Raw genomic sequence first — 27,588 nt, 5'->3', positions numbered from 1 at the left:
TCATGTTGGGTTTGCTGCTTTGCTCAAGGAAGAGTACATACAAGTTGAACGTTCTGGCCAGCCATTCTGCAAGAGAGCGGTTCTTCGATTCTAGAACTACCACGCGAGCCACCGGTACCTGTTCGATGCGTCACTCCTCGTTCACTCCAATCGTCGCGCTGCTATTTCTCGTGGTCGCGACGCCTGGGATCTCCAGCATACACACAGCAATGAGCAGTCCAAAGGACGCAGGATCCAGTAGCTCGCGCGCACATAGTGGCTCATCCCCGCTCGACGTCGACGGATACCCGGTCGCGCCGCCCGACCTCGAGCTCGCGCAGGTGCACGTCTACATCAGACATGGTACGTCTCGGCTTCTGTCCGCAGACGATGTGCTGACCATGGGTGGTGACCCAGGTGAGCGCGCACCAGTGGGCGTGCGTCTGACCGACCCGCCCGCGGGACTCCCAGAGCACTGGATGTTGTGCCATACTGCGCGGAACTTCCAGGCGGCGGTGGCGAGCGGAAGTGCGGCCATCCCCGGCGCCCCGCGGGTCGTGGGGTGGAGCAGTAGGGGCAAGGGGGAGTCGCTCCAGACGCGGCGCGTCGTCGAGCGTGTAGACGGTGCCGCTGCTCCTGGGGAATGGTGAGTAACGCACGTTTGTGTGGCTGCCGACGCGCGGCGCGGGTATGGGACGATACAGAGTGCTGACTATGCTCCCTGTCCCTCCGTCGGACTTCGCTTATGCGTGCACACAGCCTTCTGGGCGAGCTGACCGACGTGGGGAGACAGGTACGCACACCGCGGGCTTCTGTGGTCTTCCTTAATGAATGCAGGACGCACGCTCATTTAACCCCCACCCCCACCCGGCTCCGCGCTCCGCGACTATATTGGGTGTGTGTCATTACAGACGACGTACGATTTTGGCGTTGCTCTGCGCAGGCTGTACATAGACAGGTGCGTCTTCCATTCCAGGCCCCGTGAACCTGGGTGACGTCAAAATTGGTGTTCTCGCGAGCCATATACGATGGTTGCCGCGTATACACGCTCGGTTCTAAGACCCTGAGCGGAGTCATATGCTCTTCATGGTGTATTCCGTTTCATGTGCCTGCTAGCGAGGGTCAGTGGGGCCTTCACTGGCACGTCATGACAACTCTTTTGTCCTGTAAAACTTTATGCCGTGTGTCGGCAACCATTGGCAATGATTCGCGAGGAATGCCGTATTGGCGCGTACATCAAGAATTGCACCCGCGAATTGCTCATCCGGAACTGTGCCCATGTAGACTCGGGTTCCTTCCTGACGTCGCTAGCTTAAATGAAGAGGTCTATCTGCGGTCGACGAACGTGCCGCGAACCGTAGAGAGCCTCCAGCAGATTACACACGGCCTCTATCCCGAATCGAAGTCCGGGGGCTTCGCGCCGCAGCTGAGAATACGGTGCGTGCATTTGCTGTGGACCCTCGTGCGTTCGAGATTGAGAAGCGCAATATAGGAATGCACGCGACGAGAACCTCTTCGGCAACACTGGGGCGTGCAAGCAGCTGGAGGTCCTGCAGATTGGCTTCGCGAAAGGTAGGTATCACACACGTTACGGGTCATTGAAGTCTGACGCGCGGGGGAACGGTTCAGCCGCGGCGAAAGAGTGGAACGAGTCTCTCGCCGGTCTGGACCACAAATTGTCGAAATACCTGGGAGGCACGGGGCTGAGGCTGGACGGGAAACCCAGGGCTTCGGGGGTTCTTGACACGGTGCGAAGGATGTACCTCTGTACAGCTTTAGGAGGTATTAACGGACGTTCAGATAAGAGCAGCAACTGCACATGGTGTTCCTGTCCCGTCAGAATTCAAGGAGCCCGAGGTAATGGGGTTGATAGTACGTATGTCCCTAGCACGATTTTATGGTCTGCGACTGACACGCCCACGCTTGATAGGAAAAGGCGGTCGTTCATGAATGGTTCGCAGGTGTGTTCGACGGTCTGATGGTTGTTCGATTTTGAAGAACGCTGACGAGATGTGATGTAGGGTGTGAGACGCCCGATACCCCATCTTAGAGGGAACATATTCATTGACATTCGGTACTTTCAGACAAGACGGAGGAAGTCAGGAGACTCGGCATGGGACCGCTTCTGGGCGATCTCGCGCACAAGTTGCACGCCAAGGCGGCGAATGGGGCGGCAGATCCACTCAAGATCCTGATCCATAGTACGCATGACACCAGTCTGGCTGCGCTGTGTAGTACGCTGGACGTCTTCGACGAAAGGTGTGTGGCATAAAATGCGCAAGGAATCGCGTTGAACTTTGCGACATCGAAAAGGTGGCCTGCCTTCTCTTCCTCGATCACTTTCGAGCTCTTCCGAAAACGTCAAGCGACCGAGGCGCAGCCGTCGATATGGCAGAGCGTGATGGCGCCCTTCCAGAAGCAGCGCTCAAGCCCTTCGTCTGAGCACTGTGCGTACGCCATGGCATCAGTATCGTCCAAACCAGCTAACGCACAGAACGCACAGACATCCGGATGCGTTATCAAAATCGAGATTTGGCGCTGCCGGTTTGCGCTGGTGAGGGAAAGCATTACCCAGGTGCGCCGGAGTTCTGCACTTTGGACGCCTTCCGGGAGCGCGTCGAGCAGCTGACGCCGGTGGAATGGGAGGCTGAGTGCACCCCACCGGCTTCGATATGACGATGAGTAGAGATGATACCTGCTAGAATACGTGCTTGTTTATTGATGTTTTAAGCTCGGTCGAACATCTACTTTATGATATTCTATCTCCAGTACTACGTAATTCCATTCCGGGAATAAGATAACGAAGGGACATCTGGCCCTTGAGAGCGTCAAATCTCAATGACCGGACGCGTCGATGTATGGGGCCATGATCACGGGACCGTGTCGTGGTTGAGAGCCAGATGTTTCAAACTTGAGCTTTGTGAACAATTTTGTTCTTTCTCCCCCTTTGACTGAGTTCTGACTGAGGGCAGAGTACTGAAAAACACGCTTTTCCCCCAAAGTACGTTTGGTTTTGTCCATGACTAAAGTTTGAGTTCGCTTTCAAACATAGACTCGCAATAGTCTCTGCTTCCGAGCCGACGTAACATAGTAGCACTATTATGTGACGTCGGCTCTCAATATCGATATTGCTCCTGATGGCGACTCGGGAACCCAACTTGAGCAGTTCGACGAGAAGGCGTCTGGCCTCTTGCTTAGTTTTGCGGCCAGTGGGTAAAGGTTGCCGGGCACGGCCGATGCCTGGCAGGTCCACGGCCCTCAACTATGCTCTCTGGCCAACTCGTCTATCATTTCAGACTATCGCGCTCACGGCATCCTGAACTGTGATCCGAGTATAATACCCGAAAACAAGAGTGCTCCTTGACGCTTCGGCCCGCGGGTCACCTGAGGATCCCGGGTCGGTCTCATGCCATCCTATAATTCATCGAAGTTCTAAAGCTCCCTAGCGAGTGTCTCGCTGTACACCCTGATGCCGTTCTTTCTGCGACGGCCTTGCCTGACGCAGTCGTCGGCACTATGGCGTTCGCGACGCTCTATAGCCTTGTCTGCGGTACAGGGCCCCTCACACCCCCCGCTTGTCTCTCAGACGTTGCCTGCATACTTCGCACAGGAGGTCCTGGCCAAACATGGCTCCCGTCCGGCCCTCGTTGCCAGGAGTGAGTCGCCTCGCCCGCACGGGGGCCCGCGCTCGCGCAACATGGAACGCACCCACCACCTCGCCTGGGACTATGAGGAATTCAACGACAATATCCAGGCCCTTGCCCGGGGACTCCTGAATCTGGGGGTGAAGAAAGGTGACCGTGTTGGAGTCGTGATGGGCAACAACAGGTACGCACGGTGTTGCTAGACGCCTCGAAACGCGTGGGCGAGATAAATGGTTGTCTGGCAGCGCGTATGCTTCGCTACAGTGGGCATGTGCGAGCATAGGAGCAATCCTGGTGACACTAAACCCGGCCTATCGTCTTCCTGAGCTTGTACGTTCGCTCCGCTGAATTATCGATCCAGCTTCGCCTGACACGGTGCAGATCGCCACGCTCAAGCTCGTCGGCGTGAGCCACCTCATTGTCGTCCCTCGCATCCGGAGTTCTGCATATGTTTCTATGCTCTCCGAGGCCTTGCCTGACCTGCGCAACTCGCCTGCGGGCAACATCCAAGAGCCAGCGCTGCCTGAGTTGCGTCACCTTGTCATAGTTGATAACACAGGGGATCTGAAGCAGTTCCAAGAGGAGATCGGCGATGTCAAGTGTGCGGTCGACTTCCGTGAGATTCTGGTATGGCGGGAAGACAGCGCGGAGAGGAGGCGTGTCAAAGACATCGCTGCTGGGCTCAACAAGGATGATGTCATCAATCTGCAGTTCACAAGGTAATACGCGCGACAACTTTGGATTATGTTCCTAATGCGGCTCCCATACTATAGCGGTACGACCGGATTACCAAAGGCGGTCTCAGTGCGTATTCGTTACATAGCACCTGAACGCAGCACGACTCAGAGATCCTCCAGCTCACACACCGTAACCTCCTGAACAATGGGATCTCGATAGGGGAGCATATGCGACTGACGCCGTCTGACATCCTCTGTACGCCTCAGAGTTAGCCTGACACGCTGTCCCCGCTCATACTGCAAGACATCACTCCTCTCTAGGCAACGTCCCTCCGTTGTTTCATTGCTTTGATATGTGCCTTCCCTCGTTCGCCGCTTTACGCGCTAACCTCTTCGCCGGTTCATATATACACGCCTCGTCCTAGGCAACCTGGCCGCGTGGACGCACGGTGCAAGCATCGTGTACCCGTCCCAGATATTTGATCCCCGCGCAATCGTAGACGCGCTTGTTGCGGAGCGCTGCACCGCGCTGCATGGCGTGCCGACACACTTCCTCGGCGTCCTCGCGGAGGTGCGCGCGCGCAGGGAGGCAGGCGAGAACATGGACATGAGCACACTCAGGTACAGGCCGTCTGAGCGGCACGTCCTCGATCGCGGGCTGGGCGCGCTGACGGTGTCATGCGCACAGGACAGGCATTGCAGCAGGGACGTCTATACCAATCGAGCTTATGAAGCGGCTCATTGCGGACCTGAACTTGACCGAGCTTACGGTTGCCTATGGGATGAGTGAGTTGTCACTTACTTGTGTTGTGTCGGAAGCAGCAAATAACCGTACTGTATTACAGCGGAGACCAGGTATGTAGTTTCTTCCAGGCTCGAATGGGAGATGAGCTGTCGCTTTTGCCCGGTTATAGTCCGGTATCTTTCCAGACGACCTGGGATGACCCCGTGGACAAGCGCGTCGAGACCGTCGGGCGCATTTTGCCACATGTCAGGGCGAAAGTTGTGGATGTTGAGGATAAGATTGTGCCCGTCGGCACGCCGGGCGAGATCGTAGTCTCGGGATATTTGCTGCAGAAAGGGTAAGTAAAATAACGTTTTCTTGCGTTCAAAAGACCCCTTCGCCGACCCTGTCTGGAGGTATTGGGAGGACCCGGAACAGACTGCGCGCGTAATGCAGAAAGACGGAGATGGTGTGCTGTGGATGTATACCGGTGATGAGGGCATACTGGACGAAGATGGCTATCTCAGAAGTGAGTCAGAAAGCTCAGATACGGTATCATCGTAGTGACAGATTGTTGATACCCTGTTAGTTGTTGGTAGAATCAAGGTGCGTGTGCACTGTAACATAATATGGCAGTTCAGGATAATCTTTACCGTCATATAGGACATCATCATCCGTGGCGGAGAGGTGCATCAATATTCAAATGACCATTACCTCATACTCATCACCTCCGCGCAGAACCTGTTCCCGGTGCAGATCGAGAACGTACTCACCGCGCATCCAGCCATCCGCGAGGCTGCGGCGGTCGCCGTGCCTGACGAGCGCTACGGCGAGGTTGTCGGCGCGTGGGTTGTGCGTGAGCCGACCGCACTGTCGACACTGACGCGGGAGGATGTGCGTGCCCTTGTTGCGGATAATATGAACCCACAGGTACCGCTTCCGGCTGATACTCTCGGTGAATGTGAAGCTGATTTTCGCTACTGCACTTGCTAGAACGCTCCGGCGTGGGTATGGTTCGCGGGCGAGGACGGCATACCGTCAGATATGCCCAAGACGGCGAGCGGGAAGGTGCAGAAGCACATCCTCAGGGGGTGGGTCCGCGACCTTGCGAGGAAGGGTGTTGGGTCCGTCCGTATATCTAAAGCATGACAAACACGGCGCCGCCAAGTGAGCGAACGGAGTGCCCGGATCTCTCAGATTCTGACACCGCGCAGATAGCAAGAAGCTATGTCTGGACTAAACAGAGAGTACTCATCTCGTTCACGAGACTAAGCACGTATACAAAATAGTATGTCATCGTGCCATCTCCAGACTTCGAATGCACCGCAAATCGTCGTGTTCTGTGCTGTTCCTGCAACGCAAATGAACTGAGTCAGCCTTCTGCGCCGCCGGATCTTACGAATGGTGACAAGTTTGGGGTATGTATGCGGTATATGCGGCATCCTCGGTCGAAGTTGGGGTGCTGATATGCAGACTCGATATAAGCCCGCGGCTGCGGAAACGGTGGCGGATGGCCCGGTATAGGCATGACGCGCTGTGTCACAGAGCACGGTGCCTGCGTAACATCACACCGTGGGTGACAAATACCCGTTACAACTCACCGGTGACGTCACAAGGTTTCCCGGGCCGCCCGGTCGCGCTCGATGTGCAGCAGATAAATATCAGTCTTGCCTCCACCGCGTATCTCTGCACCATCTCTCTTTCCCCACAATCTCCATAGCACGCCCACGAACACTATCCAACATGCCCGAAGGAACGATGAAAGCGCTGTACTACAGCAGCGTACGTGCTTTACCTGATCTCGGCGCGTGTCTCGACTCGGAGATAACATCGACTGACGGATTTGTATGCATGCATCCAGCCCAGGCACTTTGAAATCAAAGAAGTCCCGATCCCGAAATGCGGGGACGATGACGTTCTTTTGAAGGGTATGTGGGATCGACTCTGACATGCGCGATGGTCCTGATCGCCGCAATCTAGTGTCTGTATGCGGTGTTTGCGGAACTGACGGGCACATTCATGACGGTGAATTCATCGCCAAGTTCCCGGTGCGTGATCATCGCATGCAAGTAATTCGCATTGCCTAATACCTTCCCGCAGCTCATTCCAGGCCATGAGGCTATTGGCAAGGTGGTCGAGAAGGGCAAGAGCGTCAAGGGCTTTGAGTTGGGCGACCGCGTGGTAGCGGATGTCGGCATTTCAGTGGGTATATGCGCACTTCTCTGGTTGTAATGGTGTCTCAATCACCTTGTAGTGTGACAATTGCTTCTACTGTCGTCGAGGTGAAGCAGTCCTGTGCGAGAACTTCAACGCACGCGGTGTCACAATGGACGGTGGTTTTGCCGAGTACATCGTCTAGTGCGTGTCCCTGTCCCGTCCTTCCGTCCCTATACTGATCATTCCTTAGCCACCAAAAGAAGTGCTATAAGATTCACAATCTCACGGACGAGGAGTCAACGCTACTCGAACCGGCAGCCTGCGCCATCCATGGTCTGGATAAACTCAACCCACCAGTCGGCATTGACGTTCTGCTTCTGGGCGCGGGCCCCACCGGTCTCATCCTCGCGCAGCTGCTCAAGCTCAACGGTGCGCACAAGGTCACGATCGCGGCAAACAAGGGTATCAAGATGGATATCGCGAAGCAGCTGAACGCGGGCGATGTGTACATCGAACTGGACAGGCAGAATCCCGGCCCACAGTGGGAGCAGCTGAGGAAGGACAACCCGTATGGCTTCGACGTTGTGGTGGAAGCCACTGGTGTGGAGAAGATCGCGCAGGATAGCATCAACTACGTCCGCCGTGGCGGAACAATCATGATTTATGGCGTGTACGAGAACAAGGCGTTGGTGCACTGGCCGCCATCAAAGATCTTCGGGGACGAGATTAGAGTATGTATGCGCCATGCTGCAGAAGAGTCATGTCGCTGAGCCTGTGTGCAGGTCATCGGCTCGTTCTCACAAGCGTACTGCTTCCCCCGTGCTGTCGCCTACTTGGACGGCGGCAAGGTCAATGTGAAGGGCATGGTATGTCGCTCTACGCACTTGCGCTGTCTCTCACCCTGTTGATGGACCGTACGCGACCCCAGGTCACGGACGTTTTCCCGCTTGACGATTACCAGGGTGCGCTCGACAAGATGAACAGCCGTGGGGCGCTCAAGATCGCGATCAAGCCGTGAGATGTGATGAAGCGGACGAACGAGAAAACGGACCGTAAGCCGTGGTGACTGTAGCATGTAGCATACCCTTGGTCTTCGACCGTTCTCGCAATAGACATTCATGTGTGTTACATGTGCGTGCATAGAGTCAGATATTATTACTGCATGCGATGGCGGACACTTGAGCTCAAAGCATTGTGAAGCGTTAGATGAATATGCGAGCAACAGCACTCAGGCACTTTTACCTATTCCCACTATCCACGGAGAATATAGGAATATGTTGATCCTGTACAAGTAATAATCGCCTGCACGAAGACCAGACGACCTCCAGCGAATACAAAACTGGATTTTAAGATCAAATAATTAATTAATAAAAGACCAGACGAAGCCCAAGGCGATGAAGTGGAATCCCCAGTCATAATTATTGCATCGTCGAGCACTATAGCTGTGAATAAAGATTCATTATTATGGCATTGCTCTTGTAGGAGGATGCAAGGTCATTATGCATTATGAGCTATATCTTGAACTCATCCACAACTGGCTGTATACGTAAGGAATGACCGTGTAGACCCAACCCTTACCGCACAAAAGCTTAAAAACATCGAGAAGATTATCTGCGATCCCAGGACCCGTCAGCGAGCTGGTATATGTATACCATCGTGACTATTACTAGACAGTAGCTCGTCAAAAACCAATCCCTCCCTGGCGGGGAGTCGAACCCCGCTTTCGCGCGCACCACGATATGACAGGCGCGTGTACTAACCGATATACTACCAGGGATTATAAATATTGACTAATCATTAACTATGGTCTGCGCGTGAAGTCTTGGCTTCGTTCACTCCCTCATCAGTGGCGCATGCAGTCACTCATGGATCCCACATCTGACTCTGAAGACGACCTTGACTACGTCCCACTAGAGGACACAGGTGATGTTGTTCTTCAACCGATGCGGAAAGTGGGCTCATTTGATGGAGATTCCTAGACATAAAACATTCCTCTGACTCTGACCAGGAACCGGCGAAGAAGCGTGCAAGAACGTCTGCAGCTCAGCTCAATGAGCTAAAGGACCACGATGTTCAATCCAAGTATGTCTTTCAGTTCTCAGACAAGACGTCATGATTAACACGGTACCAATCCAGAACGCGCGAAGCCCTGTGGGCAGAATTTCAAGACTCTCTCTCCAAGCCAGCCACAAAGCCACCCGACTCTTCACGTATAGTGAAGATTGAGAAACGGTATCGTTTCGCAGGTGAAGATGTCATGTAAGTCTTCATAGTCCATCCTCTAGATCACCTACGCGTTCTATCATCTTGAGCCCTTGGTTCACAGAGAGGTGAAAGAAGTGCCTGAGGACTCCGAAGAGGCGAAGAAGTGGCCAAAGTGGCAGCCTGCGCTGCCGGAGGCAATACAATCCTCGTCCTATACTCCAGTTGAGTCCGCAGGGCCATCCGAACTGCCTGCGCCGTCAACTGCCCAGGCTACCACGTCCGCGCAGGAGCTGAAACCAGCTGCCAAGCGTCCGGGGCCTCGGAAGCCTAAGACGAAGCTTGCTCCTCTTCCCGGCACTCAGAAGGCCAAGAAGCTCACGACGCTCGACAAGTCTTCCATGGACTGGCGATCCCACGTGCAGACCGGGGCGTCTGATCTCAAGGACGAACTAGAGGCGAATCGCCGCGGCGGTGGCTACCTCGAGAGGGTGGAATTCTTGCAAAGAGTAGAGGATAGGAAGGTAGATGCACTCGACGCCAGTAAGTCGAAGCGGCGGAGGGGGTGACTGCCCGTGTCATATTCACCATGTACTTCTATAATGTATAATTCTTGTTTCCCTCTGACCTCGTTCGCTATGTGTCATTACCCCCAGATGTCAACGCAAGGCACAAAATGTGATGCCCGTTTAGCTCAGTGGTAGAGCGCGCCACTCGTAATGGTGAGGTCGGTTGTTCAATCCAGCCAATGGGCAATTTTATCTTTTTGTTGGCTACTTATTCACTGAGCCTGAATTCGATTACGCGCGCCACAAAGGGAGGCTTTCGTCTCGTCACTTGCACAACCTTTCAGTGGCCACACGAATTACAAGAAGTCATGCCGAAGCAGGTGTCGCGCCGTAGCACGACATACACCATTTCAGAATCTTTTGTTGATGACATCGAAAATGCGGAGGGATGGAACCTGATTGTAACAATGCTCTGCGAGCACTTCAAATTGCCAGGTGCGCATATAGTCTTGTATTCGCGTCTCATGGACAGTCTCCATCTATTTTGAACACGTTTGTGAATGAGCGGGTACCACTATATGGATAATTTTATCCATAGTTTAAGTGGCACTCAATCATACCTTGTCCGCATCCGTGGAGTAAGCTGACGCTTACTGTAGACATCACTCGCCGGAGTGGACTCAAGAAAGTACATGCCCACTTCAATGAGATCTACAAGAAGCTCAACGACGTCTACACTAAAAACCTCGGCAATGATAAAATTCTGGGAGGCATTGTCGGCATTTGGGCAAAGATGTCCGCAGACTCCATTCTACGTGACAGGCTGTTCAAGGAAGGTGTGTCTGCCCCTCTCCGCACAGGATTGAATGTGGTAAGGAACCAATGCATGCAGGGCTTGTCTCGAAGATGGTACCTCTTCTCGACATGCCGTCCACGCGCCACATTGGCTTGCAGGCTCTGTCTACCGTGACCCACCATGGGGGAATAGCATCGCGCCAGGAAATTGCGAAGCTCACGCCCAAACTCTTGCAGCTCATCAATGAGTTTTCAGATGACGCCGTGGTCATGGAACTCGCAACAGTAACGATGGCACACGCCATCGGCGCTGTCGTCGGACAAGAGCAGGAACCCGACCACCGGCTGCTCGCGTCTATCGACATCCGCAGTGTATTGAAGCTGACTGTAGACAACCTCCGCAAGCCGTCCGCGTCGCACCTGATGATCAACCATGCAGTAGGACTACTCACCAGCGTCACTCTGCACTGCTACAAGGAGTGCAAAGCCATGCCGCCCCTCATTCAGTTCCTCACCGCGTGTTTGCGGAGCAGCGACCTGACGACGCGCTGTAATGCGCTAGGTGGGCTCACTCGCCTTAATGGGCTTGAGGCGGAGCCGAACAAGCAATTCTTTGACCCACGCAAGATTATGGATGCGGTGTCGCGCCGCTTCCCAGACAACCTGACGGATATCATCATGGACTACGGCATGGACCGCTGCGACACAACGCTCACGCTGCGGTCCTCGGCGGACTTCCAGCGCGCGCTGATGAAGTGTGTACAGGACCACGACCTATATGCGCTCGGGAAAACGATCGCCCAGCTCGTCGTGCGGACGGAGTTCTCTATCACGGGTGGCGCGTACCAAACCATGAACGAACAGACAGGTCAGTGGGAGATAGTCAACACGGGCCTGCCGTTCACGATGTGGGGCGACGCGCTCCCACACTGCGCGCGCGCGCTGCGCCAGAAGGGCACTAAAGAGGATTTCGACGACGCTGAAATTTGTGAGTTAAAGCATCATGTCCTGCAACAGAACATACCGGCGGCTATCAGGGCGGGGCAAGAAGTTCTTCAACGCAATCCGCAATTAGCTTATGCGCACTATGTGATCGCGTTAGGCGCGGACAACACCCAGGGTCTGAAGTCAGCCAAGAAGGGCCTGAAGTGCAAGCAGATTACGCCGTTTGTGCGTCACTACTTGCTCTGGCGCGCAGTAGAACACGCGGGAAACCTGGGCCTAGTTGTTCTGCAGCAGGCTACTGAGGGCGAGAAGGACTACGGGGAGGGAATAGCTTTCCTTGTCTCTGCGTGTGAAGACGCGAAAACGTTCATCTCCGAAGCCCCGCCGGACAATCGCCACATGGAGACCGTCCTCAACTGGTACATCATATGTTCGATCGCCATCCGCGGGCCTGAATTGAGCAATGACATGCGGGAACTTGGCGTAAGTATCCTAGAGCTACAAGGTATGGCGAAAGATCTCACGCAGACACTGGACAGGACGCGTTGGAGAAGGTAGCTCTCGCTGACCAGTTTGCCAATTTTCTCGAGCACCCGCCCAAGAAGACGCAGATGCGCCTGACACGCCAGCTCATTGTGCAGTACTACCAGACGGCGGCGAAGAACTGGGGCAGCGTCGTCGAGCGCTTTGACAGGATGGATCTGTCTTCCGAGAGCTGTAGCATCCCCTCGCCGAGCAAGGCAGAGGATGATCTCGCGGCGTGGCTCGATGACCTGCACTTCGATGACGACGAACACGAGCATGCGCAGCGGTGCGCCCATCCGAAGATTAGTATAAACTCAGTCTCGCTATACCGCTGTTCGCACTGCGGGAACCCAAGTGCCGTGCTAAGAAAGTGCGGTGGCTGCGGTAAAACGAGGCACGTCCTTCTCCTGGGAGCTGATGCACATTCTTATAACCATGTCTTAGGTACTGCGACCAAGGCTGTCAAAAATCACATTGGAGCGAACATAAACGTGTCTGCAAGCCGAAGACATCGTGAAGACTCCGTATGTATATTCAACGCAATCATTGCACTGTTAACTGCATCTTGACGCCGCATCCGGCCCAACTGACTATATCCACGGACTGTAACACATCTCGTCATTCAATCTTGCACGAAAATCATCCTCTTACTATTACCTGCTTCTACATATCATCACAAACATGCTTTTGTACAGTACACGATTCAAGTATACATCTCACAGGCAGTCGCAAGGCTCTTGAAAATAGTACAATGGTATATTGGCCGCATTAGTGCATACAAATAGTACATATTGTGTCTAACAAGCCCGCGGCCGGGACGCCATAAATTAGGTATACGATACAGCAATGTCCGACTCTAGGAGCCCACCACCTGTGCATCGGGCTCGCAGGCACTAGAACTGTTCGTCTCAGCCCACACAATGGCAAGTACATACATATCGCGGCAAGAAACAGGGGGCCCTGTCATATGCGCTCATACATACATATATACGCCTTCGCTTTGAGCACCTCCTCGAGCGTCGTGAGGCGCACTACAGTGTCGCTGATGTAGGCCCACTGTCTGTGCGGCTTCGGAGGCTTGACCACGCCTTCAGCAATTTCAATAGAGGGTTTATGAGCGCTAGGCGTATCAGAACCTGACGAACCCCCTGGCTTTGAACTGCCTGCTAGTGGGTGCGAAGGGGGCAAGGCGGTGTATGCGACGTAGTGGCCACCCAGCTGCAAGCTACTCTTAGCATAATGTTATTCGCGGAGCGAATAAACACTCACCATATTGCCGATGTGGACCACAACTGCATACAAACGATACATACACCGGGCATCCTTGCCCGCTTCCTTAGCCTCGGCCCTCGTCGCCTTGTCATCAAGTCCAAAATCCTCTCTGCGCGGCGCAAGATACGGAGCAACATCGAGATATTCGGGGAACGAGACAAACTCGTCGAGCTTCTTCACGCCGCCCGTGAACGTGACGGTATGCGTCCGGCCTGTCTGCTGGAAGCGTTTCAGGTGAACCACGAGAATTGGAGGAGGGTCCGCAATTAGATAGCGTTTGTACATCCGACGGAGGATGACTTGTCTGGAGCGCGACACCTTCGCGGATGAGGGATCGGACGGGGCTAGCTTCGGTCGCTTTTCTGTCGGCCCAACAGTCTGCACGTTCTCCACAGACGCTCTCGGTGAAGCGACAGGAGAGGCTGCGGCCGACGCAACAGATGAACCTCCCGAGTAGACGGACGTGCTACCTGAGACATCGCTGTCGGAGTCATACTCGTCATCGGAGCTATCACTCTTCATATCCTCTGCGCCCGTGCCGGCCTTCGAACGACGTTTCGGCTTCGGTGTGAGTAGTGAGTCGTCTGAAGGCGAGACGCCCAGTGGGCTGTCCGACCTCCGGTCTGAAGATTCTTCACCAGTCTTGTCGATGGGCGAGCGTCGAGACGTCGCAACTGGGGATTCGGGCCCTGTCGTCGAAATCGAGGGGATGGGTAGACCGCCATAGGTCGTGGGGCGGGTCGGCGACACTAATGGCGGATAACTCGCCTTCTCAATCGTGGCTGTCACAGAGCCCATAGTGGTCGGTGCTGTCATCGACGTCGCATCAGACATGGTGTCCGAGAAGGATGTTACACTCCGGATGGCAGGAGTGGACGCAGGCGAGATATACCCGTTTGCGTCTGGCGACGAGGACAAAGTCTCACTAGAAGGGCTCATAGGCGGCTCCCGCACGGCTTCAGGAAGCTTGTCTCCTAGAACTTGGTCCGAGGGGCTGCTTGCTGTTCCCTCCCCATTGCTACCGGCGTCGTCGTCATCATCATCATCAGCAACCACACCCTGTCTTTCGGGCTTGTACTTCCCGTGCGCGATCTTCCAGCACCTGTGACATCCAACCATGTTCTCGCCATCCAGTATCTCGACGGATGTGAACATGCGGAGGCATTCCTCGATACCCGGGAGGTGTCCCAGCTTTGCCCATGCAGCCTGCGCAGCAGCAGCGGGCGGCGTGCCGTGCGTAGCATCCGAGATCACATGGTGCAGGACGGAGAACGGGTTTGCGTTGGACGCATGCACGTCTGCCAGCAGCTGTCGTAGGTATGCTTGTTCTTGACGCGAAGGCTTAGGTGCGTGCGGGGGCTTCTTCCTGCCACCAAACGTCGTCCCGGGCTTGACCTCTGGCCGTGTCGGCGCGCTTATAGGCGGATTGGCGAGAGGTGAGGTTATAATAGGCAGAGGCGACGATGTGCTTCGCAACCTGGAGACATCTGGATCGCTCATATCAGACCCACTATCCTGGGCCTGCGCGGCAGTGATCTGTGTTCGCGGATGAGATTCCCGCTCACTATCCTTGGAGGTACGCGCCTCGTCACGGTCTTTGGGTTGTCCCTTCCGTCCCCTCTCAACAGACCGAGTCGGGCTACCAGGGTCCAACGCCTTCATCCCTTTCTTGACCGACACACTCAGGCGCCGTCCGAAACGCCCCCAAGGGTCGACTTTGTCCTTGTCCTTCCTCCTGGCCTTTCCTTTTTCATGACCAGCTTCATCATCAGCGCTACCTCTCTCCTTGCCCATTCCCTCAAGACCCTCGCTCCCTTCTGGGCTCACCTCCTGGTCCTCAACCGCCGTTGACAGCCGTGGAGATGTTTGCCTCGTCATCCCCTCAACGACGTCACGCACTTCGTTCATCTCTGCTTCAGCCTCTCCGCCCTCCGCGACGTGGTCGAAACTCTTCCGTCGAGGGCCCTCGTTCACTGGTGGCTCTTCTTCATGCGGTTCAGTCTCAAGGCTTCGCCGGGCGCGGTCCGCAGGCACAGAAGACGAGCGCTGTGTGCTTCCGCTTGCAGGACGAAACGGACCACGCAGCTTACGTGCGAAGCGCTTGAAGCGGTCCCGCTTCCGACCCTTGGCGTAGTCTTCAGGTTTTATGCTGAGACTCAGGTCATTGAACTCCTCATATGTCAGCGAGACCTTCTTGCACTTCTCGCACACCAGGATGCTCGCAAGGTGGCCACCGAAGATCATATCCACGAATGACACAAGTTGCTCTTCTGGCGCAGAGGGCGGGCCGTTTGTGGACGAAGAACCGTCCGCGGTGCTCGTTGATGCAACTGGGGAGTCTGACTTGCGGTGCTTACGACCGCGTTTGCGTGACTCCTTGGGCGGGGGCGGCTGGCGTTGTTTGATTATCTGTACAGTGCATGTGAAATTAGTTCGGTGACGATCACTATGCTTGGAGCGACATACATCCTGCTCTTCCATGCGCATGGCGTCCAGCATGTGTCGCAGGAATTCATGTGCGTCTTGCTGCCGGAAGTCTAGATACTGATCGTACTTGCGCCCCATGGTGAAGAGCAGCTCCCTGTAAGATCAGTCCGTTGAGTACTGAGTGGTCCCTACAGACCAACGTCACTCACTTTGGACTCATGGTTTCCCTCCGATGACTCTGCTGAATGTCCCAGGCTTTCCGCATGACGTCAACGAACACGTCGCCCAATGGCATCTCATCGACTCGTTGATGCTCGAACTGACCGGCCAGCCCGTGCCCGTTCGTGAGCTGCGGCGATCGGTGCGCAATGATTGACCCTCCGAACTTGCTCTCGACGGACGGAGGGATGGGCTCAAAGAATACGAGATTGTGTAGGAGCTCTGTCGCCATGAGCTTCAAAGTGAAGAGCCTGAGGTTGGATGTACGGAGATGACCACGCAATGCTACTCACCCCCTGCAACGTCGAGTTCATAAAGCAGGTATTCCCATGGTTTATGAGACCTGGTGGCAAGTTTGCCTCCTTCTCCTCTTCCTCGCGCTGCTTGCGCGCCTTGTAGAGGTCCTGCGGAGTCGGCTGATGCTTCCTCTTGATCATGGTGTGAAGGTAGAGTGGGATCTGCGCGAGCGATGGCAGTACACAGCTGTAAAAGTGGTTCTAAGGAGCGGCAGCCTGCGGACGTCAATGCCGCAGCACTTCTATAAGGTCGAAGCTCAGACCGAGAACGCGAGAAGGTGGGTGCCGGATGAGATCCTTGCCTGAGGCTGAGCAAGCCGACGCCAAGGTGAATTGTCGAGCAAGGAACCACCCCGCAGAGGATCGATAGGGTATGACCTCGTCAGCGGCCAGAGAAGCCGCGTAATGAGCCCTCAGGAACAGGAAGGGAAAACAAAACTCAGAGTTAGAGCGGACCGGTACTTCGGTTGAGCTGTCTCCTGAAGACGAGCATGTGCTTACATAATCCGCAAGAGCGTTCACTCAAGTAAGTCAAATACTTCTTAGAATACTATAGACAGGACCGGAGCAGGTGAGAAGATGACGGAGGACAAGTGTATTATTTGCGCTCTGGCTGATATCATACAGGAGGAGATGTGAGATTCGTCCTTAACTTCCCGCATACAGTGAGAACGCACCGTGGGACTGACAAGTCCGAATCGGGATGCCGCGATGGTGTGCCAGTGCGGACACGGTCTTGTATGTAGGATACGAGGCTGGAAGATGAGACAATAGTACTTGAGGGTAGGGTGGGATCCCGATGAGGTACAGGCAATCCACCAGTCACCCAGGCGAGGTCATGAGTGGAGGGAGGAAAAAAGGACACAAGTCTGTCGACATCTAGGCCCAGTATTTATACCAAGGTATTGACTGGCGAAGAAGCGGAAACACGAGATTCCAATGCAGATCGCTAGTGAAGGGTTGCCCTCGAGATCCGAAAAAGGAAGGCAGACTACTGTAAAGGGTTGGGCAATGCGTCATAGCCGTTCTTCGTGCGTGTGCCATGACGACATTGATGATCAAAGCTGAAATGTAAGTGTACCTAGACGGAAGTGCAAGCCACAATCAAATCGGGAAGGCACGTTTCCATAATGGGCCCAACCAAACCGCAACTGAGACTTGAGAATATTTAACAAGCGTTGTCTTGACGTATCAGAACCTCTACAATTACCGCTACAGTACAGAGCACAAGCTACAGATTATGAGTGTGTATGCCAAGTATCACAATTTGCGTAGCAACTCCTCGAACCTCTTCAGTACGACGGTGTTCTCCTCCTCGCTGCCCACCGTAATCCGGAGACACCCAGCACACCCGGGTTCGCTCCCGCGGTATCGGACCACAACACCCTCCTCTTCGGCAAGCGTCTTGTATATCCGCTGCGCCCGCACATTGTCCGGCCGCCCGTTCCCATTCTTTTCCAGCACAGGGATCATCACGAAGTTTGCGTGATTGCCGCCAACCGCGGGCCCGATCCCGAGTGGCTGCAGTTTCTCGAGCGCCGAGAGCAGCGCGCTACGCTGTGAGATCAGCTGCGAGATCTTCGCACTCATGGTGGCGACGGCGGGCGGCGAGAGTGCAGAAAGTGCAAGTGATGCGGTCGGGGTGGAAATATTGTACGGCGCCTTGGTGTTCATGAGGATCTGCACAAGTGCCGGATGGGCAAACGCCATCCCCAAGCTGCGATGTCAGGTTTAGCAATTGTTGATTGTTAACTTTATCCGCACTAATTAAGCACTCACCGGATGGCAGCCAGCCCAAAGCTTTTGCTCAGCGTCTGCATCACGCAGAGGTTTGCGAATTCCTTCACTAGCGATACTGCGCTTGCGTCGGCACCCGCGAAATCAATGTACGCCTCATCCACCACGACGATGCCCTTGAACTTCTCGTATTCGAGCAGTTGCCGCAGCGCAGACAGCGAGATGAGTGTGCCGGTAGGGTTCCCAGGTGAGCACAGCATTATAAGCTTAATCGACGGGTCCACAGCGACCGTCTTCTTGATCTGCGATCCACAGTGAGCACTTCGCATGCCGTCACGGAAGAGCTACGCCTCACACCTCCTCGACCTTCAGCGAGAACCGGCCCTTCTCGCCGCCCTCGCCGCCCTCGTTCCCAAGCTCGAGCGGGACCTTCACCACGCCCACATCGTTCACCTGCGCGCACACCGCGTACATCCCGTACGTCGGCGGGGTCGTCAGGATCTTCTCGCGCCCCGGCGCGACGCAGACGCGCATGAGGAGGTCGATCACCTCGTCCGAACCGACGCCCAGGAAGACGTAGTCCGGGCCAGGCAGGCCGCGCATGGCCGCAAGCCGCTCGCGGATGGGGTCGTTCCGCGGGGACGGGTACCGGTGCAGGTCGAGATCGAGCGTTGCCTGCAGCTCGGGCTCGAGGTCCGGCGCGGCCGCTTGCTTCGCGGACCCGTTTCCGTTTATACGGGGGATAGAGTGCCCAAGGGCATTCTCGTTGGCGTCCAGAAGGATCCCCTCTGAATAGTCGTCTCGAGCGCACCGGTATGGGTGCAGAGTAAGGATGTTGGGCCGGATGACATTCTCGATGTCGAAGTGAGCGGGGTGCTTTGGGTATTGTGTGGGATCAAGTCCGAGAATCGTCATTTCGAGAGATCGCAGTGTGTGCTGTAGAATGTATGATGCCCAGGAGGGCAGAGGAACAGCACAAATGACTTTGCGGCGGGGACAGTGACTCGAGTACGAGAAAGAATGGCTAGATTAGATTAGATGCCTCTCGAAAGGGTAGCCACTAGGGCTGATCAAATTCACCGATGGATGAATTCGAGTCACCCCAACACGGTTGAGCATGGACGAAGACTTGCCGGCTAGCATCGTGCTCGTCGCACAGCTTGAGGGTGAGTCTGTGAGGCCTCCGAGGATGGATCGGACTGAGGAACTTCACAGGACACGATGACTGCGCATGGCACGTCGCATGGAACCCCGCTAAACCCATCTTAGCGTCGTGTTCAGCGGACAAAACCGTTCGGCTGTACAACTACCATTCTACTGTCCCACCGGACGCCGGTGAAAACACTGACAAGCCAACGATAGGCTTCTCCCATACCACCACGATCCCAACTGGCCATACTAAGACCGTCCGAGCGGTCGCCTGGTCTCCTTCCGGCACAACGCTCGCCACCGCTTCGTTTGATTCGAACATTGGCATCTGGGCCCAGGAGGAAGAAAACGGCGGTGATAGCGGCGATGCTGCAGTGGGTGCGGGGGAGTGGGAATGTATGAGCTTGCTGGAGGGCCATGAGACCGAATGCAAGAGCGTAGCCTACTCTAGCTCGGGCAATCTACTCGCGAGCTGCAGTCGAGACAAAACTGTTTGGGTATGGGAAGGTAAGCGATTGATCATTTGCTGAGCAGGAACATGGATATTTAGTCTTGATGCAGTTCACCCCGACTCTGACTTCGAGTGCATGGGCGTGCTCATGGAGCACTCGCAAGACGTCAAGTGCGTGGTATGGCACCCCACCGAAGAGGTCCGTGTCCATCATTTTCACACCCTTCCGCCGTCCCCCTTACCACCCATCCTTATACCAGCGTAGATCCTCGCCTCCGCTTCCTACGACGACACCATAAAACTCTATGTCGACGATCCCTCGGAAGACTGGTTCTGCTTCCAGACGCTCACAGGGCACAGTTCCACTGTCTGGACCCTCGCGTTTTCCCCAAATGGCCGCTTTCTCGCGTCGGGCTCGGACGACAACACCATACGCATATGGGAGCGTGTACAGAACCACAAATGGGAGTGCGTCTCGATCCTGAAGGGCCACAAACGGAGTGTCTACTCTGTGAGTTGGGGGAAGGGGAAATCCACGGGCGATGATGAGCTCGGCTGGCTCGCGAGCACCGGTGGCGACGGGACGATCTTCGTATGGAAGATGAGCGTGAGTCTGGTTCCTGCCCTCAATACATTCCATACACGCATTGACCATCGCTCGTCGTCGCAGGCAACTCCTTCGTCGGCTGAATCTGGAAAGAGCACCGTTTCCCACCAGTTGATTGCACAGCTATCGTCAGCACACGGTGTCTCTGATGTGAACACCATCGTATGGTGCCCACGATCCGGCTTCGAAGATGTCTTGGCCACCGCAGGCGATGACGGGTTCGTCAAGGTCTGGAAGGTGGGACCACGGTAGCGAACGACACACAGGCTGCGCCATTACTGGAGCAGGAATATGGTCATGGAACCAAATTTGTATCGGTATGTACGACAATGATGTCAATTCATGTATAGTGATACACATGATTCATCCAGTGTAGAGCCTAGTCCAATTCAGCATATTCCATTACATGTTTTCTTAGGCTGTCTGAAACTCATTTCTTCAACGCATCGGTGGGCGCTGCTGGCTCGAGCGGGCGGGCGTTGTCGTCGATTGTGTACGCGTTGTTTCCCCCTCTGCCGGCACGGCGTGCCTCGTGCTCTATAGGCTCCTTTGATCGTCTCGATCGTGATGACTAGGCCAGACCATGACCCGTCGGAGAAAGTTCGGATGCTGTCCTTCGTGCCTGACGTCAATAGAGTACTTTGTCCTGGCCATACCTCGGCAGTTCCCTCACACAGCGGACCGGTGACTGCATCTCGTGCTCGTCGGGGCGCGCATCGATGTGTCGAGCTCAGGGCAACGGGTACCATATATATAGACTTGCAACGCCATGGAAAGTGGACACAACGCTGTAGCAGACACCAGAAACTTAGTGAACCGGCAATGGAGAAATTCCCAAGTGACTTTGTCTGGGGTTATGCAACAGGTGCGTCCACCTGGCTATGGGAATTTCACCTGGGAGCGCATGTCTACATTTTTGTAACGACGGGTTCCTGGATTCACAACCTTCTGACGCGGCGCTGCACGACAGCCAGCTACCAGATAGAAGGAGCGGCAAACGAAGGCGGTCGCGGGCCCTCCATCTGGGACACATTTTGCAAGGTCCCCGGAAACATCCGTGACGGCTCGAATGGCGACATCGCTACCGACTCATACCACCGGTACAAAGAGGACGTGGCGCTTCTGAAATCATACGGTGTCAGGGCGTACCGGTTTTCTCTTTCCTGGTCTAGGATTATCCCGCTGGGAGGCAGACAGGACCCCGTCAATCAAGAGGGCGTTGCATTCTACAGAAGCTTAATTGAGGAGCTGCTGAAGAATGATATCACACCCTATGTTGTGAGTCGCCCCAGAAACAAGAAGCCTAAGGGAGATTAATTGTGCCTTTGAGACGCTATATCACTGGGATTTACCGCAGGGTCTCCATGATAGGTATGGAGGATGGCTCAACAAGGAAGAGATTGTCCAGGACTATGTGAACTATGCGAAGGTATGATGCGTTGGCACCTTCTTGGCTCCTAGGATGTGCCTTGACCATGAAACGCCCAGATCTGTTTCACTGCGTTCGGGGATCTTGTGCAAAACTGGTATTGTCTCAAGGATTACTTTACGGCATCTGTTTATTCTGACGAGTCCGGTATGTCAGGATCACACACAACGAGCCGTGGTGTGTATCGTGCTTAGGTTACCAGAAGGGCGTGTTTGCTCCCGGACACAAGAGCAACACAGAGCCTTGGATGTACGTAATAACCCAATCACTGATCACCATTACGAACCCTAAAAGTGTTATTATCCTCAAATGTATAGTGTAGCGCACAACCTAATTCTGGCTCATGCGTTCACCGTAAAGCTGTACAGAGACGACTTCAAGGCCGTACAGAAGGGCCAAATCGGAATCACGCTAGACTTCCATTGGCCTATTCCCTATGATGAAACTCCAGAAAGTATGACAAGTTTTTTAAAAAAGAAGGAAGAAGACTTGACAGTGCATTCCAGATGTCGAAGCAGTCAAGCGCGCGACAGACTTCAAACTTGGTGAGTACCTCAAAGCACAAGGAAGTTAGTACCTCATCATGTGCCGACGGCATGCAATAGGGAGATTTGCGGTAGGTGTAGTATCAACATACATCATATGCATTTCCACATGCCGGAAATAGGATCCAATATACAAGGGATACTACCCAGCTCGCGTCAAAGCGGTGATCGGTGACCGTCTCCCTGAATTCACCGCTGAGGAACTCGCCGTTGTCAAAGGCTCTTCCGACTTCTTCGGATTCAACACTTACACTTCGCAGATCATTCGTACGTCTAGTTTACCAATGTCATCGGCGTGCCACCAATTACTGATACAAATAGAGGACGGCGGAGATGACGAGACGAACGGATATGTCAAGGTCGGGCACACCCGCGCCGACGGTACTCAACTTGGTACCGAAGGTTGTATCGCTTATTGTATATCCTTCGATCTGGCTTACTGATCTGTCGGATATCAAGCTCATTGTTCATGGCTTCAGTCTTGTAAGTCAACCGCTTTGCAATTGACTCGTGCTGCTAAAGTATGTGCAACTGTCAGATCCGCCCGGCTTCCGATCGGTGTGTTATATGTTAGCATGCACGAGTTAGCTGACAACGTAGTCCACGACAGCTCTTGAACTACCTATGGAAGGTCAGTTCTCATCGACAAGGATCCGTGAAATCATGAGATGCTGACTGACGTTTCACCAAGACATACGAGAAACCGATTTAGTGGGCTTGCATTCCCATGTCCACCCTATGTCTTCTGACATACATCTTGACAAATCAGTGTCACCGAGAATGGGTTCGCTGTCAAGAACGAGAACGTCCTCCCACTTGAGGGTGTCGTACTCGACACCGACAGGATCGATTACTTTGATGGGTACGCAAACGCAATGTTGCAAGCGGTGGTCGAGGATGGCGTTCCTGTGAAAGGTTACTTCGGCTGGAGTAAGTCTCCGATTTCCAATCGCGCTTCTATCACCCTGACTAGGTGCCTTAAGGTCTTCTCGACAACTTTGAGTGGTGGGTTCGCGATGTATACTCACACGTGTGACGTCTGATCTATGTTGGACAGGGCCGATGGATATGAGACACGGTTTGGTGTCACGTACGTTGACTACAAGACACAGAAGAGGACTCCCAAGCAGTCATCGCAGTTCCTGAAAAAGGTATGTGTTGCGCATCCTGTTTTCGTACCGCTGGACCCACATACGTTTATCTCTTTACAGTGGTTTCCAGAGCACATTGCTGCATAGTTTGACGATCATCAGTCCGTAAAATAGGTCTATGCTCACGTTACATGTGTCTTCTATGGACTTTCCAGATAGGAAATGCGGATCGCTCAGTAGTGGTGTCCTTCTTCTTTGTCCTGCTCTGGGGTTCGTCCAAGCTGTATATTTGCTACTTAAGAGCCTGCCGACGAAGGAAAGAATCATTATAGTACAGGCGCAAGCGGCATACTTTCTCATAGTATTGTTCAGGACCCAAAGCGCTACTTTGGGCCGCACTTTTGGCCACCGGGCCTGGCTTCATAGTCAATCCAGGCCTGCATACTATGCTCTGTGGCCTCTTGGAGGACTTTCGATGACTTGTGTTGAGCCATAATACACCTCAGCCAAGCAGGGTCCGGCGGGCTTGGGCCTCAAAGCCCGATTGTGAACATCACTACTTTCTCATTCCCGACAGTGATTGGTAGAGGTAACAAGTTACTCTCCGGCCCTTTGTCTGGCCGGCATAATGTGTGCGTGTTTGTATATTCCTATGCACCCATCATTGAATCCCTGCTGATTTACCAATGACGTTTCAAGATCCGAAATACGGGTGTCGGATCTTCCATTTGCGTTTGTGCGGCTGAACAGTCACCCTGCTTCCCCTCACCACGTTCGCCAGTGTCTCAGGATGCTTCTGCTGCGTCCCGATAATCCGGTTGGATCAACATCCTCCGGTAAGACCACTGCAGTCGGAACGCTCGGGTGGCGTGACTGCGCGCGAAGGTACAGTGCATCCCATGCTCTCGAAGCATGGTCTTATTGAAGTGTCTGTCGCGTGTCTTATCACCGGTTGTGTATTATTGTCTGGAAGGAGACCTTATCAGCGGTGTGCAGTGGCCTTTTGAGGGGTACGCTCGCCGTGTCATTTAGGCCGCAGGTCATGGCAATAATAACGGGTAGTCTGTCATTCAAAAGAACATTCTATGGATACACAGTTAGACTGTACGATATAGGCTGTTGTCATCAATAAACTCGACACAGAGGAGGGAAAAACAAAAGGTGATGTTAGGTGCAGAACGACCTGCGCGACCAAAAAATAGTGTTAGAAATAAAATTAGGCTCTCTTGCAGGCAATCTCCCGCTTGTGGCGAGCTAGAGTGTCACCTCTAGCAAACGATCCACCACAATCAGGGCAGATTTGTCTCAAGGCCTTTAGGTGAACCTCGGCGATATGTTTCCCCATATTCTCGTACTTGATCGGGTCGTGGCTGCGGCAGTTGGGGTCCCAGAGACAACGACCTCGCTGGCTATTGACCCATGGGTTGTCGCGAGTGTTGAAGTGGTACTCCTTAAGGTGCCTATTGATTCCAGCGGCAGATGTATCGTCCAATTCTTGGCCGCAGCGACCACCCCAGGTGCATCGTGTGCGCGTAGTGGATATGGGGAAAACTACGGCTTGTGGAGGGTCCACAGGGTGACCTTGATCGTAGCTCTGGGAGTAGTACTGATGACTTGCATCAAGTGGGCTGACAGAAGTAGTTAAGCTACCAGCTGACTTGGGAGACGCGGCACTTACATGCTCTGGTCGGCAGCGTAGCCCGTGTACTGTCGATACTGGTTCTGTTGCAAAAGTCTGTTCGGATGAATGAGTAAATTACAAATTGAGCAACAGAGGAAGCGACTAACCCCATGCTGTCTGCTGCAGTATATCCGGAGGCGTAGGGTTGTTGATGGGAGATATTTTGAGAATCTGACCCGTCCATAGAATAACTTCGCAAAAAGTATGCTCAGTTACGTAGGGACTGCGAGACGAACGTGGGCACTCACAATACCCAGTTTCCGTTAATGTCCTGATACATGTGGCCGTGAATGGTTGGTATGTGATTTTCCCGGTTCGATGCAGGGTAGGAAGAGCCGCGTTGAGTACCGCTCTGGCCCTGGGAAGGCTGATAGCCATAGGGATTGTAGGACATGGCGGATGTGACTAGGGACCGTTGGTGAAGCGACTCGAAGGAGAGGGAATATCAACACAGAACGTCGTTGCGGTTCAGCGGAGATACCAGATCATTATATAGGATTGGGTCTTATACGGAGTGCCAGAAGACAAACTCGAAGTCCTGCCACCTATGCAGTGTATGGCACCAACCATATGGAAGGTGGTTGTCGCCCAATGAATGTTGGCTACGGCAATTTCCACGGGGCGGACACCCTGTTCGGAGTGCAGAGACACTCTCCCCATATTCCAGCCGTCCGGCCATCATAACATTCATGAATGTTTGCCTGCTCTCGCTGGATAACACAGGCGCGCGAACAGTTCCGACCGTCCAAGTTGTGCTGGCGTCTACTCGTGGACAGTGGAACAGTCCGCGCGGACAAGGACAACAAGAGCTTGTCGTAATAGATCCATTCCGCTGCTGTAAGCATTCCTCATGAAACACTGCTCGGTCACATAGGCTGATTACAGCTCCTACGTGTGTATATCGGCAGTCACAATTGAGTGGCTTTCGTGTGCACGTCAACAATCAGCATAGCCTGCCAGCCGGTGGTTCAGGAACACGGATACTGTATGCCACCGCCCATAGCGGTGCTCACGACGCCCTGCGCATAATCATGAGGCACCCCGCGCGTGAATTGTGATGGAATATCTACTCAGCGGCTTTTGGAGGATGTCATGTGCTCAACCTACTTGCTACGAGAAGCATGCAAAATTGTTTCGCTTGTAATCACACCTTCAGGCTGTCCGGCTACTCTTGGGATTGGTAGGGATGTAGATGTCGGGCGGCCTCGAAACACTTTGGCATCGCGGCTGCGCTATTCCGCGCGGGAACCGTACGTTTGATAGCGAGAGGCATAGCATTCACCGCATGACAATCGTCAACGATTCTGGCCTAAGAAGCTCTAGCGACTTTGAAGAGCAAATTTTTGCCACTCCAAGAACTTTGACCGTCACGTCGTGATTGCCCGAGTTGAGCGCTAGCAGGAAATTTAACAGAATGACTAATTCCTCGTTTAATGAAAAGCGTCCGGAATAGGATCACCGCACCAAGGCGTCGGGGCCACATGTGTATACATCGCCTCCGAATCTGTCATCGAGCGCATCGAACTACTGTCTTCAATTCTAATAAGTTGTCCGTTCAAATTGATGAGCATGATAGCCCCGAGAAGATCGTCCCGTTGCGACTACGCGCAACGAATTGCATCTTCGTGCATTAAACAGTGTAAACGTACCTATGCGGGCACCAGTGGCGGTTTATGGGTCTGACACACATATGCACACCGCCACCAGTATTCCAAATTCCGGGCCTCATACAACACGGCGAGGATGAAGTGCTAGACGGATCAAGACATAGGGCGGTCCTAATCGATGACGTCCCGGACACCTGGATTGTTGAGTATGTGTTCGAGAGAATAACATGGCTCGGTACAGAACACCAAACCGAGTGAGATACTCTAGCCGTTTGCAAAACGATAGGTTGGGTTTGAGATCTCAACTCTCAGACGGCCATCGGAGAGCACAGGAAGTTTGACTGGTGATAAGGATGCTCGGAGCGCCCGCCTTTTTTTGGTAAGTATTTCCACTGGCTGATTCCGCACCCACCGGCGATCGACTGCGGCACGGCAAGCTCTGACCGCAAGCCTCTTAGTAACTCATGGGTATGCAAATGACAAGTGCTGTGGCTTGATGCAAATTTGCATGATTCTGAGATATACACAGCCGAGATTGTCTGCGAGTGACAGATACTAGCGATGAGTATACGAGTTGACTCTAGTATAACCCTAACAAGGCTATTTTTCTCTGATACATGTGTTCTCCAGTAGAATGCGAGCCGATCAAGTTGCGCACGATAATGTTGGCCGGGTCGCGTCGATTGCAAGTGGCTGAGGGATTGATCGGGGTTGAAAGTACCCACCAATCAAGGTGGGCATGAACACTTACAAACCCACATGCAGGATCCATACACCTTTACAACAGGGGAAGGGGTGGTGAGACCAAATCTAGTGGTTTTCGTAACAGCGCTGTTTCTTGTACAATGCCAGAGCAGCGCCGGACGTAGAGAACTGGACACAGTTTATTATCTCATCAACATTGCAATATCAGCGCAACG

General features: G+C 53.9%; 9 protein-coding genes and 2 non-coding genes across 11 annotated transcripts; 7 read left to right on the top strand and 4 right to left on the bottom strand.

Annotated features, from left to right (window-relative positions):
* Positions 1-209: 209 nt before the first annotated feature.
* Positions 210-2,655, top strand: POSPLADRAFT_1139245 (hypothetical protein; the record flags this gene model as incomplete). The annotated part of the gene is made up of 12 exons (XM_024485011.1): positions 210-342; positions 397-625; positions 739-772; positions 891-937; positions 1,264-1,416; positions 1,472-1,551; positions 1,609-1,727; positions 1,780-1,851; positions 1,910-1,940; positions 2,064-2,238; positions 2,293-2,426; positions 2,483-2,655. The coding sequence occupies 12 exons, from the start codon at positions 210-212 to the stop codon at positions 2,653-2,655; spliced, it is 1,380 nt and encodes a 459-aa protein (XP_024340281.1).
* A 698-nt stretch (positions 2,656-3,353) lies between these two features.
* On the top strand, positions 3,354-6,330 carry POSPLADRAFT_1180411 (hypothetical protein). Its single transcript, XM_024488756.1, has 15 exons — positions 3,354-3,807; positions 3,869-3,953; positions 4,005-4,342; positions 4,397-4,427; positions 4,481-4,556; positions 4,622-4,699; positions 4,726-4,921; positions 4,989-5,086; positions 5,146-5,155; positions 5,215-5,382; positions 5,441-5,553; positions 5,614-5,630; positions 5,688-5,711; positions 5,763-5,954; positions 6,018-6,330. The coding sequence occupies exons 1-15, from the start codon at positions 3,449-3,451 to the stop codon at positions 6,171-6,173; spliced, it is 1,941 nt and encodes a 646-aa protein (XP_024340280.1). The 5' UTR covers positions 3,354-3,448; the 3' UTR covers positions 6,174-6,330.
* A 412-nt stretch (positions 6,331-6,742) lies between these two features.
* On the top strand, positions 6,743-8,305 carry POSPLADRAFT_1074056 (hypothetical protein). The gene is made up of 8 exons (XM_024482664.1): positions 6,743-6,806; positions 6,886-6,952; positions 7,005-7,072; positions 7,125-7,226; positions 7,279-7,382; positions 7,432-7,912; positions 7,964-8,047; positions 8,110-8,305. Exons 1-8 carry the CDS (start codon positions 6,768-6,770, stop codon positions 8,197-8,199), a joined length of 1,035 nt encoding a protein of 344 aa, XP_024340279.1. The 5' UTR covers positions 6,743-6,767; the 3' UTR covers positions 8,200-8,305.
* Positions 8,306-8,876: 571 nt separating this feature from the next.
* Positions 8,877-8,958, bottom strand: POSPLADRAFT_t56. The gene has a single exon. It is a non-coding gene; the product is annotated as a tRNA-Asp (tRNA).
* An 88-nt stretch (positions 8,959-9,046) lies between these two features.
* On the top strand, positions 9,047-12,726 carry POSPLADRAFT_1045806 (hypothetical protein; the record flags this gene model as incomplete). The annotated part of the gene is made up of 9 exons (XM_024478867.1): positions 9,047-9,133; positions 9,364-9,440; positions 9,508-9,926; positions 10,082-10,110; positions 10,273-10,387; positions 10,552-10,728; positions 10,785-12,137; positions 12,161-12,541; positions 12,602-12,726. The coding sequence occupies 9 exons, from the start codon at positions 9,047-9,049 to the stop codon at positions 12,724-12,726; spliced, it is 2,763 nt and encodes a 920-aa protein (XP_024340278.1).
* Positions 10,067-10,138, top strand: POSPLADRAFT_t65. Its single transcript has one exon. It is a non-coding gene; the product is annotated as a tRNA-Thr (tRNA).
* A 258-nt stretch (positions 12,727-12,984) lies between the features above and the next one.
* On the bottom strand, positions 12,985-16,512 carry POSPLADRAFT_1045805 (hypothetical protein; the record flags this gene model as incomplete). The annotated part of the gene is made up of 7 exons (XM_024478866.1): positions 12,985-13,028; positions 13,141-13,375; positions 13,427-13,449; positions 13,471-15,838; positions 15,896-16,010; positions 16,066-16,310; positions 16,369-16,512. The coding sequence occupies 7 exons, from the start codon at positions 16,510-16,512 to the stop codon at positions 12,985-12,987; spliced, it is 3,174 nt and encodes a 1,057-aa protein (XP_024340277.1).
* Positions 16,513-17,631: 1,119 nt separating this feature from the next.
* Positions 17,632-19,023, bottom strand: POSPLADRAFT_1139676 (hypothetical protein; the record flags this gene model as incomplete). Its single annotated transcript, XM_024485073.1, has 2 exons — positions 17,632-17,928; positions 18,466-19,023. 2 exons carry the CDS (start codon positions 19,021-19,023, stop codon positions 17,632-17,634), a joined length of 855 nt encoding a protein of 284 aa, XP_024340276.1.
* Positions 19,024-19,218: 195 nt separating this feature from the next.
* Positions 19,219-20,719, top strand: POSPLADRAFT_1039555 (hypothetical protein). Its single transcript, XM_024477563.1, has 5 exons — positions 19,219-19,274; positions 19,324-19,764; positions 19,819-19,907; positions 19,974-20,315; positions 20,379-20,719. The coding sequence occupies exons 1-5, from the start codon at positions 19,226-19,228 to the stop codon at positions 20,565-20,567; spliced, it is 1,110 nt and encodes a 369-aa protein (XP_024340275.1). The 5' UTR covers positions 19,219-19,225; the 3' UTR covers positions 20,568-20,719.
* Positions 20,720-21,137: 418 nt separating this feature from the next.
* POSPLADRAFT_1140284 (glycoside hydrolase family 1 protein) lies at positions 21,138-23,527 on the top strand (the record flags this gene model as incomplete). The annotated part of the gene is made up of 17 exons (XM_024485152.1): positions 21,138-21,180; positions 21,286-21,593; positions 21,646-21,744; positions 21,804-21,841; positions 21,901-21,993; positions 22,062-22,198; positions 22,251-22,293; positions 22,354-22,360; positions 22,412-22,556; positions 22,611-22,691; positions 22,749-22,772; positions 22,828-22,847; positions 22,900-22,920; positions 22,981-23,000; positions 23,059-23,219; positions 23,273-23,294; positions 23,347-23,527. 17 exons carry the CDS (start codon positions 21,138-21,140, stop codon positions 23,525-23,527), a joined length of 1,443 nt encoding a protein of 480 aa, XP_024340274.1.
* Positions 23,528-24,424: 897 nt separating this feature from the next.
* POSPLADRAFT_1039552 (hypothetical protein) lies at positions 24,425-25,511 on the bottom strand. The gene is made up of 4 exons (XM_024477562.1): positions 25,310-25,511; positions 25,169-25,252; positions 25,059-25,115; positions 24,425-25,008 (listed from the first exon to the last, which is right to left on the bottom strand). Exons 1-4 carry the CDS (start codon positions 25,453-25,455, stop codon positions 24,597-24,599), a joined length of 699 nt encoding a protein of 232 aa, XP_024340273.1. The 5' UTR covers positions 25,456-25,511; the 3' UTR covers positions 24,425-24,596.
* Between the last annotated feature and the right edge of the window lie 2,077 nt (positions 25,512-27,588).

Source organism: Postia placenta (assembly GCF_002117355.1).
Source record: "Postia placenta MAD-698-R-SB12 unplaced genomic scaffold POSPLAscaffold_5, whole genome shotgun sequence".
NCBI classification, from domain to species: domain Eukaryota; kingdom Fungi; phylum Basidiomycota; class Agaricomycetes; order Polyporales; family Adustoporiaceae; genus Rhodonia; species Rhodonia placenta.
This window is presented reverse-complemented; position numbering and strand designations above follow the sequence as displayed.